This window comes from Mugil cephalus, chromosome 18 (assembly GCF_022458985.1).
Source record: "Mugil cephalus isolate CIBA_MC_2020 chromosome 18, CIBA_Mcephalus_1.1, whole genome shotgun sequence".
NCBI lineage: Eukaryota > Metazoa > Chordata > Actinopteri > Mugiliformes > Mugilidae > Mugil > Mugil cephalus.
The window spans coordinates 1882028-1895642 of record NC_061787.1 but is presented as its reverse complement, the minus strand read 5'-3'; the positions used below and the strand labels follow the sequence as shown (position 1 = coordinate 1895642).

Sequence of the window (13615 nt, the reverse complement as noted above, 5' to 3'; positions counted from 1 at the left end):
AAAACTGTTGAGACCGATGACCTCAGGCTCCCGTCTCTGGAGAACATGAACCTTTTGAACAACACTTTCCCCGGAGGACGACGCGTCATCATTCAAGTCGAGCTTAGAGACGGTTCCAGGATGCAAACCTTCATAACCTGTTCATGAACACATTATGCTGTAATGGAAAGCGCCAGGCCTGAAGCAGCCTTCTTTGGAAAGATGAAGCTAAGATCAACATGTTCCTGAGTGACCAACTTAACGTCACGACCCAAATCAAGGAAAACTTCACACCAGAACTCTTTATTTAACAGACTCAACAGAGCTTTCATGTACAAACACCAAATAAAAAAGTCCAACTACTGAGAAGTAGTTTCACAAAGACTCAGAATCTGGAGCTTTATCTGAGGATTCACTCATTAAATATTAAAACGATTCGGTGTCTTCTTCAAGCATCAACCAGGAGACTGACATGACGATCACAGCGTTTCACTAACACATTTTAACACACTCGCTTCATGTTTTCATGCAATATATATATGAAATAAATTATGTAGCGTAGCTTTAGCTGAGCTGATCCCCTCACTGGGAATCTATGACAACCAACGCCGCACTGTGGAAAACATTCGGTTTTTATCCACAAACACGAAATGAATTAAACAAAAAGTGCAAATTCAAAAGGATTCAAGTTTACAAAATCTTATCAGGAGGTAAAAACTGAAAAACATTGAGGTTTTTATCCTTAATAGAAGAAAATCTAGCTCTCAGATGATCTGCGTTGTACCTGCAACTATTATTATTATTATAATAATTAGCAGATGTAAACAATTTTATGGACCTTCTTCTATGGTGTGAGATGTGTAGCGCCACCTACTGTTAAGGAGAGAGAATCGATGACACAGAACTGTCCTGATACAGCTTTTTCACTTCTGATTCGATACCGATATTGCAGCCTTGAGTATACGATACGATACCACACATACCTTTATTTCTTATTTTGTGGTGTGGATTGTTTGAGGAGCCGGAGGTTTGTTTTTTTCAGGCTGTTTTTTTTTTTTTTTTTTTGTGATCCCGGTTCAAATACGCGATGATGTTGGTTGTATTAAACTCCCCTGGTTCTGTGCCACCATGGGTCACTCGTGCACGACAAGTTTTGCACTCGGCTGCAACGTCAAATTCTGACTTTGTTAGCATCTTAGCACATGCTGTTGTGATCACGTGGATGGAAGTGCTGGAGCGGAGTCTGGAGGGGACTGCTTTTATCTGAGAATTTAGATGTAGGCTGATATTGCACCGATACTCGTTTTTTTTGCTGATATCAGACCGATATCAATATCGGATCGGGACACTCCTACACAGAACCGGCCACTTTCTGCTCAGATTCAGGCAAATGAAGAAAAATTAATGCAGGTCTCTAAAATTAAAGGACGGGGATCAGTAAATAATAAGTTAACGTGTGTTCTTGGTTCTGAAACAACAGTAGGTCCAGTGAGAACTGGTGCTGCCAGGTTGTGGGTTGAGCTGCAGTATTTTTTGGAAAACCCTCCCTTGTGTGTGCGTTTGTGTGTGTGCGACAGTGTCGTGAGTTCAAAGCTGCCTGCTTTGCTGGAGGGCATCTTTCCGCTCCTCACCGATGAGTCCGGTTCAGCAGCGTTGTGGTGAGGTGTTGTGGAGTGGGAGCAGTTTGTTGACAGCAAACCGAGCCAAGTCGCTTACTGGAAGCTCGGGGCAGGGCTGTGGTTTGGAGATCCGCTGAAAGCCAACATCCCCCCGTCTGTCTTTCTGTCCGTCTGTGTTTATTATTCCCGTTTAGCCGTGGGACATGTGAGACGGCCTCTTTAATTCCTGTAATTTACACATGCGGCTAAAGCTGGAAGTTATAATAACGTTTATCGATATATTTTCATATGTTTTATATCAGTGTAGCTCGTACAGGTAGAGTTACAGTTCATCTACCTGCACTTTAACTGTTGCACTAAAGTGGGAGAATCCACAGGCTTATTTCTCCTCTAAACGGTCACATATTATTTTCCACCGTTTACAAAAGTGTCATAAAGTGCAACTGTGCAACAACCCCTATTTATTTATCTGTACTTTTGTTACTGCTCTGTCTTTTCATCTTACATTTTATTTCTTGCATACCTGTCTGCATTTCCAGGAAACAAATATTCTTTATTTATTTATTTTTTTAGTAAATGTTTTATACACATGCACAGCGTTCTGTTCATAAATTATTATTTTTTCTCCAACTTTTCATTTTACATTTTATTAACTGCATACCTGTGAGTATTTTGTCATGCAGGAAATAAATGTTCTTTATTTTTCCTTTTTTTCTTGGGTTTTGTCTGGAATTTTTTGTCTGGAATTTTTTTAGACTGATGTTTCATACACGTGCACAGGAGTCTGTTAATAAAAGAAAAAATACATATTGCCTTTACCTAGTGGTGCGATAATTCATTTTTAGTGAATGAGAGTTTTTCATGAGAACATTAGCCTTTAAACCATTTACCAGAGTTGCACTTTAATCTGTGCTAACTTAGATTCTGCTCCGTTTAAGCTACTGACTGCTCTTTTCATTTCAAGTTCCCATTCGGTTCAACTTTAAATGTGCGCAGAATTTAAATATTTACAGTCATTTTATGCATTTTTCATGTTAAATACCATCCTGTGAAAGTTAATAAAACAGATTAAAAAGAATCCTCTCCATTTGGGACCCTCCTTTCTCACTTCACAGACAAATTAAACCATTTAAATGAATAATGACGCTCTGAAGCTAAACTTAAATAGTGAACATCGTGGCTAACTTGACTTTCTGTGTATTTGTGTGCAGATCCCGCCTGTTGCCAACATGCTGCCGAGTTATCGCCTTGCAAAGAAGCTTGTGACCAGGTACGAACACATGCACATGCACCCATTCACAAACAAGCCCTCTCCTCGGCCCATTGTGCTCGGCCTTTGAATAGAGGGTTTTGATGGGGAGTTGTACAAAGTTTTTTTTTTTTTTTTTTTTTTTGTCTCTTGAGCCTTTGAAGTGCAGAATAAAAGTTCTATCTCACCCCGATTGAATTGGGAGCAGGTGACACTCGCTCTCTCCCTCCTCTCCCCCCTCCTCTCCAGCTATCTCTCTGAAGCCCTCATGTACTTCATTATGTTAGAAAGAGACATAAAGATAAAGGAAACGTGAAAGAAGCTTTTCTCTGGACGCAACAAACAGGCTGAGAGTTTAAACCTTGCTGCTGCTTTTGAAAAGTCTGATGTCTCTTATTGGTTGACGACGCTGTTCGGCAAAGACGAAACTAAAGGGGATGAAGGAATGGGAGAAAAAAGAAAGAGAAAGTGCAAAAAGAGAAAGTGAAATAAAGTGATTAAAGAAGGATAATGGCTTCAAAATGCCCTTTGAGGAGCGCGGTGTGGTTGAGATCCTGAGTGCGTGGGTGTTTTTTTGGTTTAGGAGGAGGGTGTCAGACACACTTTGTAATCACCAGGAACCAGTTTCACTCTAATGGAAGCTGCCTTGTGCCTGGTTACACCCAGTAAATGAGCAGTGATTATATATATATATGTGTGTGTGTGTGTGTGAAGAGGCGTTCAAAGAATCAATTAGTGGAGCAGAACAACGATGCTAAAAATCTTCTTGGCTTCTCTAAATCCTTGTTTGGTCTAATTTTACTTCGGCTCCTGACCTGCTATCACGATAACGTTTAATATCACATCCATAGCTTTTTAAATCACCACAGCACCAATGTCTCTGTCCATTTTATTTTAAAATCTTTTTATTTATTTAAAAAGGACAATGCACATTGATCAACTTCATAGTAAATGTGCCAGTGTTAGCCAGCTGGCTAATTTTCAGCTGTAGTCCTTTTTGTGAGATGTTTTAAGAATCATTACCATATCTGTGGAAAAAAAAAAACCTCAAAGTTGTTAGAATTGCAAAGCAAAAAGAGTCAATCATTACTAAAAAAAAAAACAGGCATTGGCCATTAGCCTAGCTCAAAGCTAAAACAAATACAACAACCGGAACAATAGATGACGACAGAAACAACGTGCAGCTGTAAGGCAGCTAATAATGTTCACATGTTTGGTCCTTCAGGTGGAGTCTAAATGCACTGTAATGTCAGTACGTTTTGTATGCAATCATTTAGAAGCTCTCACAGAAAAGCAGGGCACTAGGTCGATGAGGGATCTCACAGTTTCTTTGTTACTTTGCTGCTGTAACACAGTCAACGTCTCTCACACTAAAAACTAAAAAATTTAGGTTTTAACACTAAGACTTTGAACAGTTTCTCTGTTAAAACTCAGGGCGGCTCTGTCACTGTTGAGTCTCTGGACGTGACGTCATTGGAGTGGTTGTTTCTGTTTGTCCAGCTACATGTACGATGGATACGTCAGAGAAAGAGGAGCCAGTTACAAAACCAGTTAAAAGAGACATGGGCCATTGGTCCTGGATGTTCCCGTGAGTTTTATCGAGTTAAAGACTGGGAGAAGATTCATCTCCTGTTGAGGGTTAGTAATGGAGTTTTTTTGCTTTTTTAAGCTATGGTCTTAAACTTCTGATCAGCTGATGAAAGAACAGCCTAATCTGAACCTCCTTCATCCTCCTCTCAACCCTCCTTCATGTCAGTGGCTCAAACTCCGTTGGGTTAGTTGATAGAAGAATCTCCTTCCTGCCTCGTCCTCTGACAGATTTTCTCCTGAACTGCGTCTTCTTCATCACATCCGATGACGAAGGGAGTGACGTATAATAAAGATGGTGAAGAGTTCGCCCTGAAACTGATCAGAGATGCATTGAAAAAAGTTTTATTTGGGTATTATGTTTAAAATATGTAAGCATATCGAATGCTGGTGTTTGTTCTGTTTATTTCACGTCCATTTTAAAAGCACCTGTGCATGACCTCATGCAGTTTATCCGCCCTACGTCCCACCCTTCCACTTCCTGTCCCTCACAGTTGGACTTTCTGTGGCCTAGACCACATGCAGACTGGAGGGCAGCCAGCTGAGAGCAAACCTCTGCCATTCCTCAATAATCTCTCTTCCATCTCTCAAGCATCGGCTCTTCCTATGGTATCTTATGGTTTTTACTTTCTCACAAACAAGTTTGTTTCCACGTTTCTCGGAAGAGATGAACGCGATGACCACGTGGTTTGCAAACCATCAAGCATCTCTGGTATTCTTTGTCCATTAATTTCCCCGGAAAGTGCTTTGAATTACTGTAAGAGTCTAATAGCTGCGGATGATGAAGATCCGCAGAAACAATGAGTCCTCCCCGCGGCCTCAAAGTGTGAAGCTGTAAATCTCACTCACTTGGTTTCATGACTTCACACTTTAGCCAGAGACTGCTGGCAGCGGCTGCATTCTCCCAGGCTCTTGTCTCGTATGTTCACACAAAGCTGACTCAGTGTATCCACAGATGTTGGACGTCTTCCGAGTCCCAGCGTTCAGCCTTGTGTTAGGAACACGGTGTCATTTTTGATAGACATTTTAAATTTGATAAGCAGATCAGTGCTGTTGTGAAAACCAGCTTCTTCCAACTCCGTCTTTTAGCCAAGTCCTACTTCTCTAAGATCTCCAAGATGCTTTTGTTACGTCTAGATTATATTATTGCAACTCCCTGTACATTGGCTTGGATCAGTCCTTTTTTAACTGCCAGCAAAGAGGAAGACCACATTGCGCTAGTTTTAGCTTCACTGGTATTGATTTTAAGCTGCTTTTAATTGTTTTTAAAGCCCTCAATGGTCTTGCCCCTCTATATCTGTCTGACACACCCCAACCAGAGTCTTAAAGTCCTAACCCTAACCCTCACCAGAGCTTTAAGGTCCTAACCCTTCATCACTCAAAGAGCCATTTAAACCCGTTTCTCTCAGAAAAGAAAACACCGAGAGCCACAAACCCCTTTTGACGTTTAAAATGAAGATAACATTTTTTTTTTAGCTTTATGCATATAGTATAGAACAGTGTGTTGCATTTATGAAATCAATGAACTGCTACAGAGAAAACAAAAATTACATTTCTGTATACAACATTTTGAACTCTGAAAAACAGACATTGGGTTGAATTCTACTTACTAATAAAAGACTTAATGTCTGTTTGAGTCTTTCATGTATTTGTGAAAAAAAAGTCAAACTTCAATTATCCTGTTTATGCAACAACAAAAAAATATATTTCTTCATGTTCACATAAATGTCTCCCTGACGGGGCAACAGCAACTAAGAGGACGGAGCTTTTGTGAAAGGTCAGTTTAGAATTACTAAAATAAAATATGTTTTAATTAAATACTCATATACCCAGAGCTGCGGGTTGCAGACCCCTGCACTAAGCCCAACTAGAGCATTAAGGTCCTAACTCTAACCAGAGCCTTAAGGTCCTAACCCTAACCAGAACCTTAAGGTCTTAACCCTAACCAGAGCCTTAAGGTCCTAACCCTAACCAGAGCCTTAAGGTCCTAACTCTAACCAGAGCCTTAAGGTCCTAACCCTTACCAGAGCCTCAAGGTCCTAACCCTTACCAGAGCCTCAAGGTCCTAACCTTAACCAGAGCCTTAAGGTCCTAACTCTAACTAGAGTCTTAAGGTCCTAACTCTAACTAGAGTCTTAAGGTCCTAACCCTAACCAGAACCTTAAGGTCCTAACTCTAACCAGAACCTTAAGGTCCTAACTCTAACCGGAGCCTTAAGGTCCTAACTCTAACCGGAGCCTTAAGGTCCTAACTCTAACCGGAGCCTTAAGGTCCTAACTCTAACCGGAGCCTTAAGGTCCTAACTCTAACCAGAGCCTCAAGGTCCTAACTCTAACCAGAGCCTTAAGGTCCTAACTCTTACCAGAAGCTTAAGGTCCTAACTCTAACCAGAGCCTTAAGGTCCTAACTCTAACCAGAACCTTAAGGTCCTAACTCTAACCGGAGCCTTAAGGTCCTAACTCTAACCGGAGCCTTAAGGTCCTAACTCTAACCGGAGCCTCAAGGTCCTAACTCTAACCGGAGCCTTAAGGTCCTAACTCTTACCAGAAGCTTAAGGTCCTAACTCTAACCAGAGCCTTAAGGTCCTAACTCTAACCAGAACCTTAAGGTCCTAACTCTTACCAGAAGCTTAAGGTCCTAACTCTAACCAGAGCCTTAAGGTCCTAACTCTAACCAGAACCTTAAGGTCCTAACTCTAACCAGAGCCTTAAGGTCCTAACCCTTAACTTTACCAGAGCCTTAAGGTCCTAACCTTAACCAGAGCCTTAAGGTCCTAACCCTAACCAGAGCCTTAAGGTCCTAACTCTAACCAGAGCCTTAAGGTCCTAACCCTTACCAGAGCCTTAAGGTCCTAACTCTAACCAGAAGCTTAAGGTCCTAACTCTAACCAGAGCCTTAAGGTCCTAACCCTTAACTTTACTAGAGCCTTAAGGTCCTAACTCTAACCAGAAGCTTAATGTCCTAACTCTAACCAGAGCCTTAAGGTCCTAACTCTAACCAGAGCCTTAAGGTCCTAACTCTAACCAGAAGCTTAAGGTCCTAACTCTAACCAGAGCCTTAAGGTCCTAACCCTTAACTTTACTAGAGCCTTAAGGTCCTAACCCTTAACTTAACCAGAGCCTTAAGGTCCTAACCCTTACCAGAGCCTTAAGGTCCTAACTCTAACCAGAGCCTTAAGGTCCTAACCCTTACCAGAACCTTACCTGGGGTTGCAGATTCCCAAAACTAGACTGAAGTCTAGGGGTGACAGGGCCTCCCTCAGTTAGAACCTCTACGTCCCTAGAGACTTTGAAATCCTCCCTAAAAACCCACTTCTTCTTTGATGACACTTCCTCAATGAGCGCGCAGTAGTTTTAAGTATTGTAGTTTTTATTGTTTACTTGTTTTTATCGTAAGCTATTTATCTTTTTACTTCTCTTTGTATATATCCTGTGCCCTCAGCTGTACAGCATCTTGATCCACTACCGTCGTCTCAAAGGTGCCTTATAAATAAAGCTTGAGTTGAGTTGAGTCTTGTCGATGTCTGGGTGAGAAATGTCGGGGCTGAGTACATTAGCCATCGCTTTCCCATCGCTTTCACATTTTTGTGTTTGTGGGAAAACATCATGAGGCTAAAGGTGCAAAGAGGACATTCTTACTGTCCCATTGATCAGAGGGATCATAATATACGGCGCCTTGTGAACATGATCAGCACCAATAACTCAGCAACTGAACCCTTCCACTGATTCTGGGATTGATTCTCCCACTTTTGATTCTCATTTTAAATTATGTCGTCATCTTGAGGACAAATGAGTCTTTTGGATAATTGAAATTGATGTTGTTCATATGGGAAACAAACAACTCTGATTACTAAAATCTTAGGAGATACTTTCTAAGTCTCATTTTCTTATTTAAAGCAGAAGTTAATGCTCATGTTCTGAAAATCTTGTTATGTTGGTTATTTCTTGGGTGAGGGTTCAGCCTTAGTGTCTGTGTTCACATCTGGTATTAACATGTGTCTCCATTCAGATCGTTTCTCCGCATATAAATAACCTAATTTTTTATTTCAGTTTCACTTTGAAATCATATAAACAGAATCATATTCAACAAATCAGCTGTTTTTCAAGTTTTTCAACATAATTTAGTGCTTATAGAGACATGATGGCGGCCATGACACAACAAAGGAGACGGAGACTATGATGGCAGAAAGACAATAAAACTAAAAGATTAGAAATGGAATAGAAATAAATGAATATCAGATTAAATAATAGAATGGATTCATATTGCATGAGTTCCTCAATATAACAGTATAACCATGGCAGGCTCCACCTTCTAGTGGTTGAGTTTATATCTTTTTGGAGTCTCAGCGACTTTATTTGTTCCATTTGATATGTTTCCATTATTTTTCCAGTCCACATATTTGGCTTCAGCCACATTACTGTAATACATTTAATTGCTGTTGCTAGTAGAATCTATAAAAGATATTTTAAAGATATTCTTCTGGTAATAGACCTCATAGAGCCACAGTTGTTATATCTCCACCAAATTAAGTCTTTCAAACACTTCTTCCCAGAACGTTTCCAACAGTGCAGTTCTTTTAAACTCATTTATTTATTAATCTCCGTCCTGACGTTGGTTATTTCAGAGACCTGCACTAAACTCTTTTCTAACTCCAACCCTGGAAGCTTCCATACGCCCAGTAACCTCTGGTAATAAAGGAAATAAAGACACTAGTGACTATTGAGGAGATATGTAACTGAACTCCACACAGCTCCTTCTACATCAGCATGATCACAACACTAATTCTGTTTAGTTTGGTTCTCAGCTCCAGAATCTTTTCAGAGGCTCATCACTAATGAACAGACGTCACTTATTCTGGTGATCATTTCTACCAGTGATTGAATGAATGGAGAGAGAGTTAAACTCCTCTTCTGTTGAGTAGTTGGTCTTTAATAGGAGCCGGGACTCGTTGTGTGTTCACACCAACCAAAGGAATGAGGTCACATGAGTCCCAGACCTCCTCCACATGTGGACTCAGACCAGATCTCTAAAATGCATCAGTTGTGATCAGAGCTGGTTTATAGGAGCACTAACTGGAATCCAAATCACTTTTTGCACATAAATAAAATGTGTTGTATTCACCCTGGGTTTGTGTTTTTGTCCCACAGCTTGCCACAATAAAGAGTGAGTCACGTCTGAAGCATCTCCTCCAGAGGTTACCCAGTTACTGTCCAGAGGCTATGGTGAGCCCCGTTCCTTTACTTTCCTGTATTAAATCATTAAGGGTGTAAATAAAGATGCATTTAACATTTGAATTAGGTGCGCTGAATAACTGATTATATGTTCAGGTGTCATTGAATCTTCATTTATAAGCTGAGTTATTGTAATAAAGAAACGTCTAAACCTTAGTCGTCAATTAACGTCATTTAACTGGTGCCACGGCCTAAAAGAAAACAGTATTTACGTCCCGGTGCAGCTCTGATGAAATCAAACGTCCTGGTGTGTCGTGGTGGTGGTGATGGTGGAAGTCAGAACTAGTGTGAACTCTCTCATTAGACGCACACCCAGGAAGTGAGTTGGTGGCTGTGGTTACCAGAGCAGAGCAGCACCTGGCTGGAGCGCACACACCCTCTCGCCAGCTAATGAAAAGGCAGCGAGGCCGGTTTGCGCTTGTCTAGTCATTGTCCGAGCCCCCGATGCATCAGGCCACTGCTTTGACTCGAGTGTCATTTCATTGGAAGTTGTTGTTCACTGTGTGTACAACTAAATACACTACTGCTGTTTCAGAACCAAGAACAGAGCCACTCCACCCAACACTGTTTTCTATACAGTTCAATTTGCTGTTGCTCTTTGATTAAGTGTAATACAGATAAAACCTTAAATAAATAGTTGATTAGGGAGTAAATTAAAATCAAGAATCGTAAGAGTTCAATAATGCAATCACCATCGGAACAAAAAAGAAGAGTTTTTAAGACGTTTGGTTATAGACAGAGTGTAGGAAGTAATAAAAACCCTCTGAATAAGGGGTGGGTGGCGGCTGCCAACATTCGCCTTTACTATAATCAAGAGAAGTCCCTTTAATCTTTGTGCACACTTTTGTGATACCCTGGATCCTGTTCTTGTACAGGGACACTGAACCAAACCAGCAGATTAAAGACAAAGTTAAAACAAACTCAATAAAACCTGATATTGGATTTCAGTGCTGTTCAGGTTTTTATGCTTTAATCGTGACAAAAGCCAGTTAACTAGTGAACTTAAGGCAAAATCTGACAGTGGGTGAACTTAACATGGAGGTTGCTGGAGGATTATAGAGCAGTCGTGTCGTATCCAAACGTCTTTACATCCTGACCCTTGGAATGATGTGACGTGGCTTTAGGTTGCAGCGTATTAACTAGTGTGTTATATCTCCATATAATAATCTCATACACTGTGACTGATTCAAACGTGTTCCTCCTGCAGCTTATAGACAACAGGTCTCCTTTGTAAAAGAGAACCCTGATTTCAGTAGAACTAACCTGGTTTAAAAAAATAAAATGAATAAAATAATTGTCCACCAGAATGTATTCTTGTAATTATAAATGATGTAGTGTGCAATGATAAGCATCCCAGAAGATGAAGACACTATATCGGCTCAAATTTCAATTCAAACCCGAGTGAGCATTGGCAGACTCGCTGGGGAGGCCGGGATTCGTTCTTTGGACGTTCTCAGCTGCTGCATAATTCTTCTCCTTGTCATGTTCTATCCTCCTTGGCCCCGGCCATATCACAAATCATGTTTATGCTTTAAGGAAAGTCGCTGTTACTCCCCGGCCTGCCTCGTAAATGATGCTGACGGCCGCTGACGGGAACCTTTGTTCCCGGGCCAACAGACACAGGGGTAGTGTTAACAGTGACGCGTTAGATTTACACTACTCACCGTCCTGTAATAACACAGGAGCATGGGAGGAGGATTCATCTCTCGCTGCCTCACGTCTCTTTCCACCTCCTTCTCTGCTACAGAGTGTGTGTCTCTGTTGTGTAACTATAGGCAGAGGAGAAAGGCCGACTTGTTTGTGATGTTTTAATCTTGCCACATCTCTTACCCCGACCGCAAAGGGAATTTCATCCGATTCATGTTTATTATCTGTGGGAAGTAATCGCTGCTATCTGTAAGCTTCACTCAGCTCCTCCACTCTGTTCTTTAGTGCTTTATTTAACAGACTGACTGGATTTAGTCTGGTCCAAACCCTAAACATACAGGTCTTTACAAAATCCTTAATCTATTATGGAAAGAATCACTTATTAATAAAATAAAAAAAAAAAAATGACTAGATATCACTAAAATGTAACTAAATAACTAAATAACCGTCCAAATTTAATAACAACCACCTTCTAATTAACTGAACAATAATAAAAATATTCAAAAATCTGTTCTGATTGTGTCCTTTTTGTTAAGTTCAGACAATATCACTACAATATATTTATAAAGAACTTTCAATTTGAATTTACTCAATTTTATATATTTGGAAGAATCCTTCTGTAAAAATGCCGTGTGGTGATTGGTTATAGGCGGCCATGTTGATTGACTATGTTAAACTCATAAAGTCCCACAATTATAACGTGTGTCCAACTTTCAGTGTCTGTGTTCACCCCTGGTATTAAAATGTGTCTTACTTCTGTTTCAGAACCATGAACAGAGCTGTGTTAATCTTTATTTATAAATAAGTGAGAAAGGGGTAGATACGTTTTACGTACTTTACTAACTACCTGCTCCTTTTCAGACAAAAAATAAATTAATTCATTCATTCATTCATTCATGAACAGAGGTGTTTTTTGTGTGTGTGCATCATGACTTGTTCAAACACGTTAACGTCAGAAAAGGTTTGGTTTACTTAAGCAGCAATCCTAGAATCCACTGGATATTGTTCCATGATGATTAGGCATCTTTTTTTTTTTTTTTAACCATTTATAGATTATAATATTTTAATAATCTTTCACACTTTCATTGTTTTTCAGAATGAACTTTGGACGTGCATCAACTCTACACTTCCAGGTAAGGCAGTAGCACTTAGAGCCTGATGGATTTTAATATCTTTAACTTCGTCACGTCTCAATGGCGGCCTTCCATTGAAAGTTCATATATGGCCACTAGATAATGGATAGATGGATAGATGGATAGATGGATAGATAGATAGATAGATAGATAGATAGATAGATAGATAGATAGATGGGTTCTTTTTGCTGACTTTCAGGACTTGTTTGAGTCGTTTTTATGTAGAAATGTAGATAAATTCTGCAAACAAAGCTGCCCTGCATGTATGTGCGTGTTCTTCCCTGCTGTTTTAAGTTACATGTTTTAGTTGTGAGTTGAACTGATTTACTCATTTAATAAGACGTGGACACAGACTGGTGGACGTTGGTGACTTCATGTAGAAACCTCTGGGAATTCAAAGGCATTCCTCACCGAGTTCTCTTCCAAAATCTGACAGGACGCGCTGGCTCTTAAATATGACGTGAAACATGACTTTTCAGGCTGTGTCTAATCTAAGTGTTATAGCTGGGAGGAGAACTGGCCCTGACCAGATCACAGCAGAGCAGGAATCCGGCAGTGGATCAAAGAGCCCAAGCCTGCCGCCTGTTCTCGGAACAAATCTACCTGTCAGAAGAGCTAATGGCCTCCAGATTGCGAGGCATTGTTATTCATACCTTTTTCTACCCGCTGAACACTGGCGTCCAGACAGCCTCCCTCAGATCCTCTCAGACTCAGAGATATCATCGCTTCTCTGATGTTCCCTGCATTCCAGCAGCTTGTAAGGATTTACTCTGTTGGTGTAAGAGCGTCTCCGCTACAGCGCAGCTTCAATTATTGATTTCCTTAATTCCCCGACCAGTAGGTTTCCACCACGCTTTCAGAACGCTCTTTGAACCGCGGCATAGCCTAATTAGCCAAACAGTTAGGAGTGTTGTAAACCTAATATATCCAGCGTTTTAGTCCGATATCGGCCCAATAAATAAATGACTCTACACAAGCCCCCTGGTGACAGTGAGAAGAAGAACATGTTGTTGATTCAGTGGCGTTTGATGTGACTCCAGGAGTATCCAGGAAGTCAGACGGCTGGGTGGGGCTTGGCTGCTGCGAGCTGGCCATCTCAACCGAGTGTCGCAGGGTGTGCAAACAGGTGAGTTATGTTGAGAACCAGTCCTTTACCTTTACTGTCGGCCC

The 13615-nt window shown here is 40.7% G+C and overlaps 2 protein-coding genes across 2 annotated transcripts in view; one reads left to right on the top strand and one right to left on the bottom strand.

The window, feature by feature from the left end:
- LOC124995607 (NACHT, LRR and PYD domains-containing protein 12-like) overlaps positions 1-13615 on the bottom strand; it is a 1019357-nt gene that overhangs the window by 695975 nt on the left and 309767 nt on the right. The gene's annotated exons all lie outside the window — the stretch shown is intronic.
- reck (reversion-inducing-cysteine-rich protein with kazal motifs) overlaps positions 1-13615 on the top strand; it is a 61305-nt gene that overhangs the window by 17217 nt on the left and 30473 nt on the right. Inside the window, exons 2-5 of the mRNA XM_047568118.1 lie at positions 2810-2868; positions 9582-9656; positions 12409-12445; positions 13486-13571. Coding sequence (XP_047424074.1) covers positions 2810-2868; positions 9582-9656; positions 12409-12445; positions 13486-13571 — 257 coding nt within the window. The remainder of the gene's footprint in view (positions 1-2809; positions 2869-9581; positions 9657-12408; positions 12446-13485; positions 13572-13615) is intronic.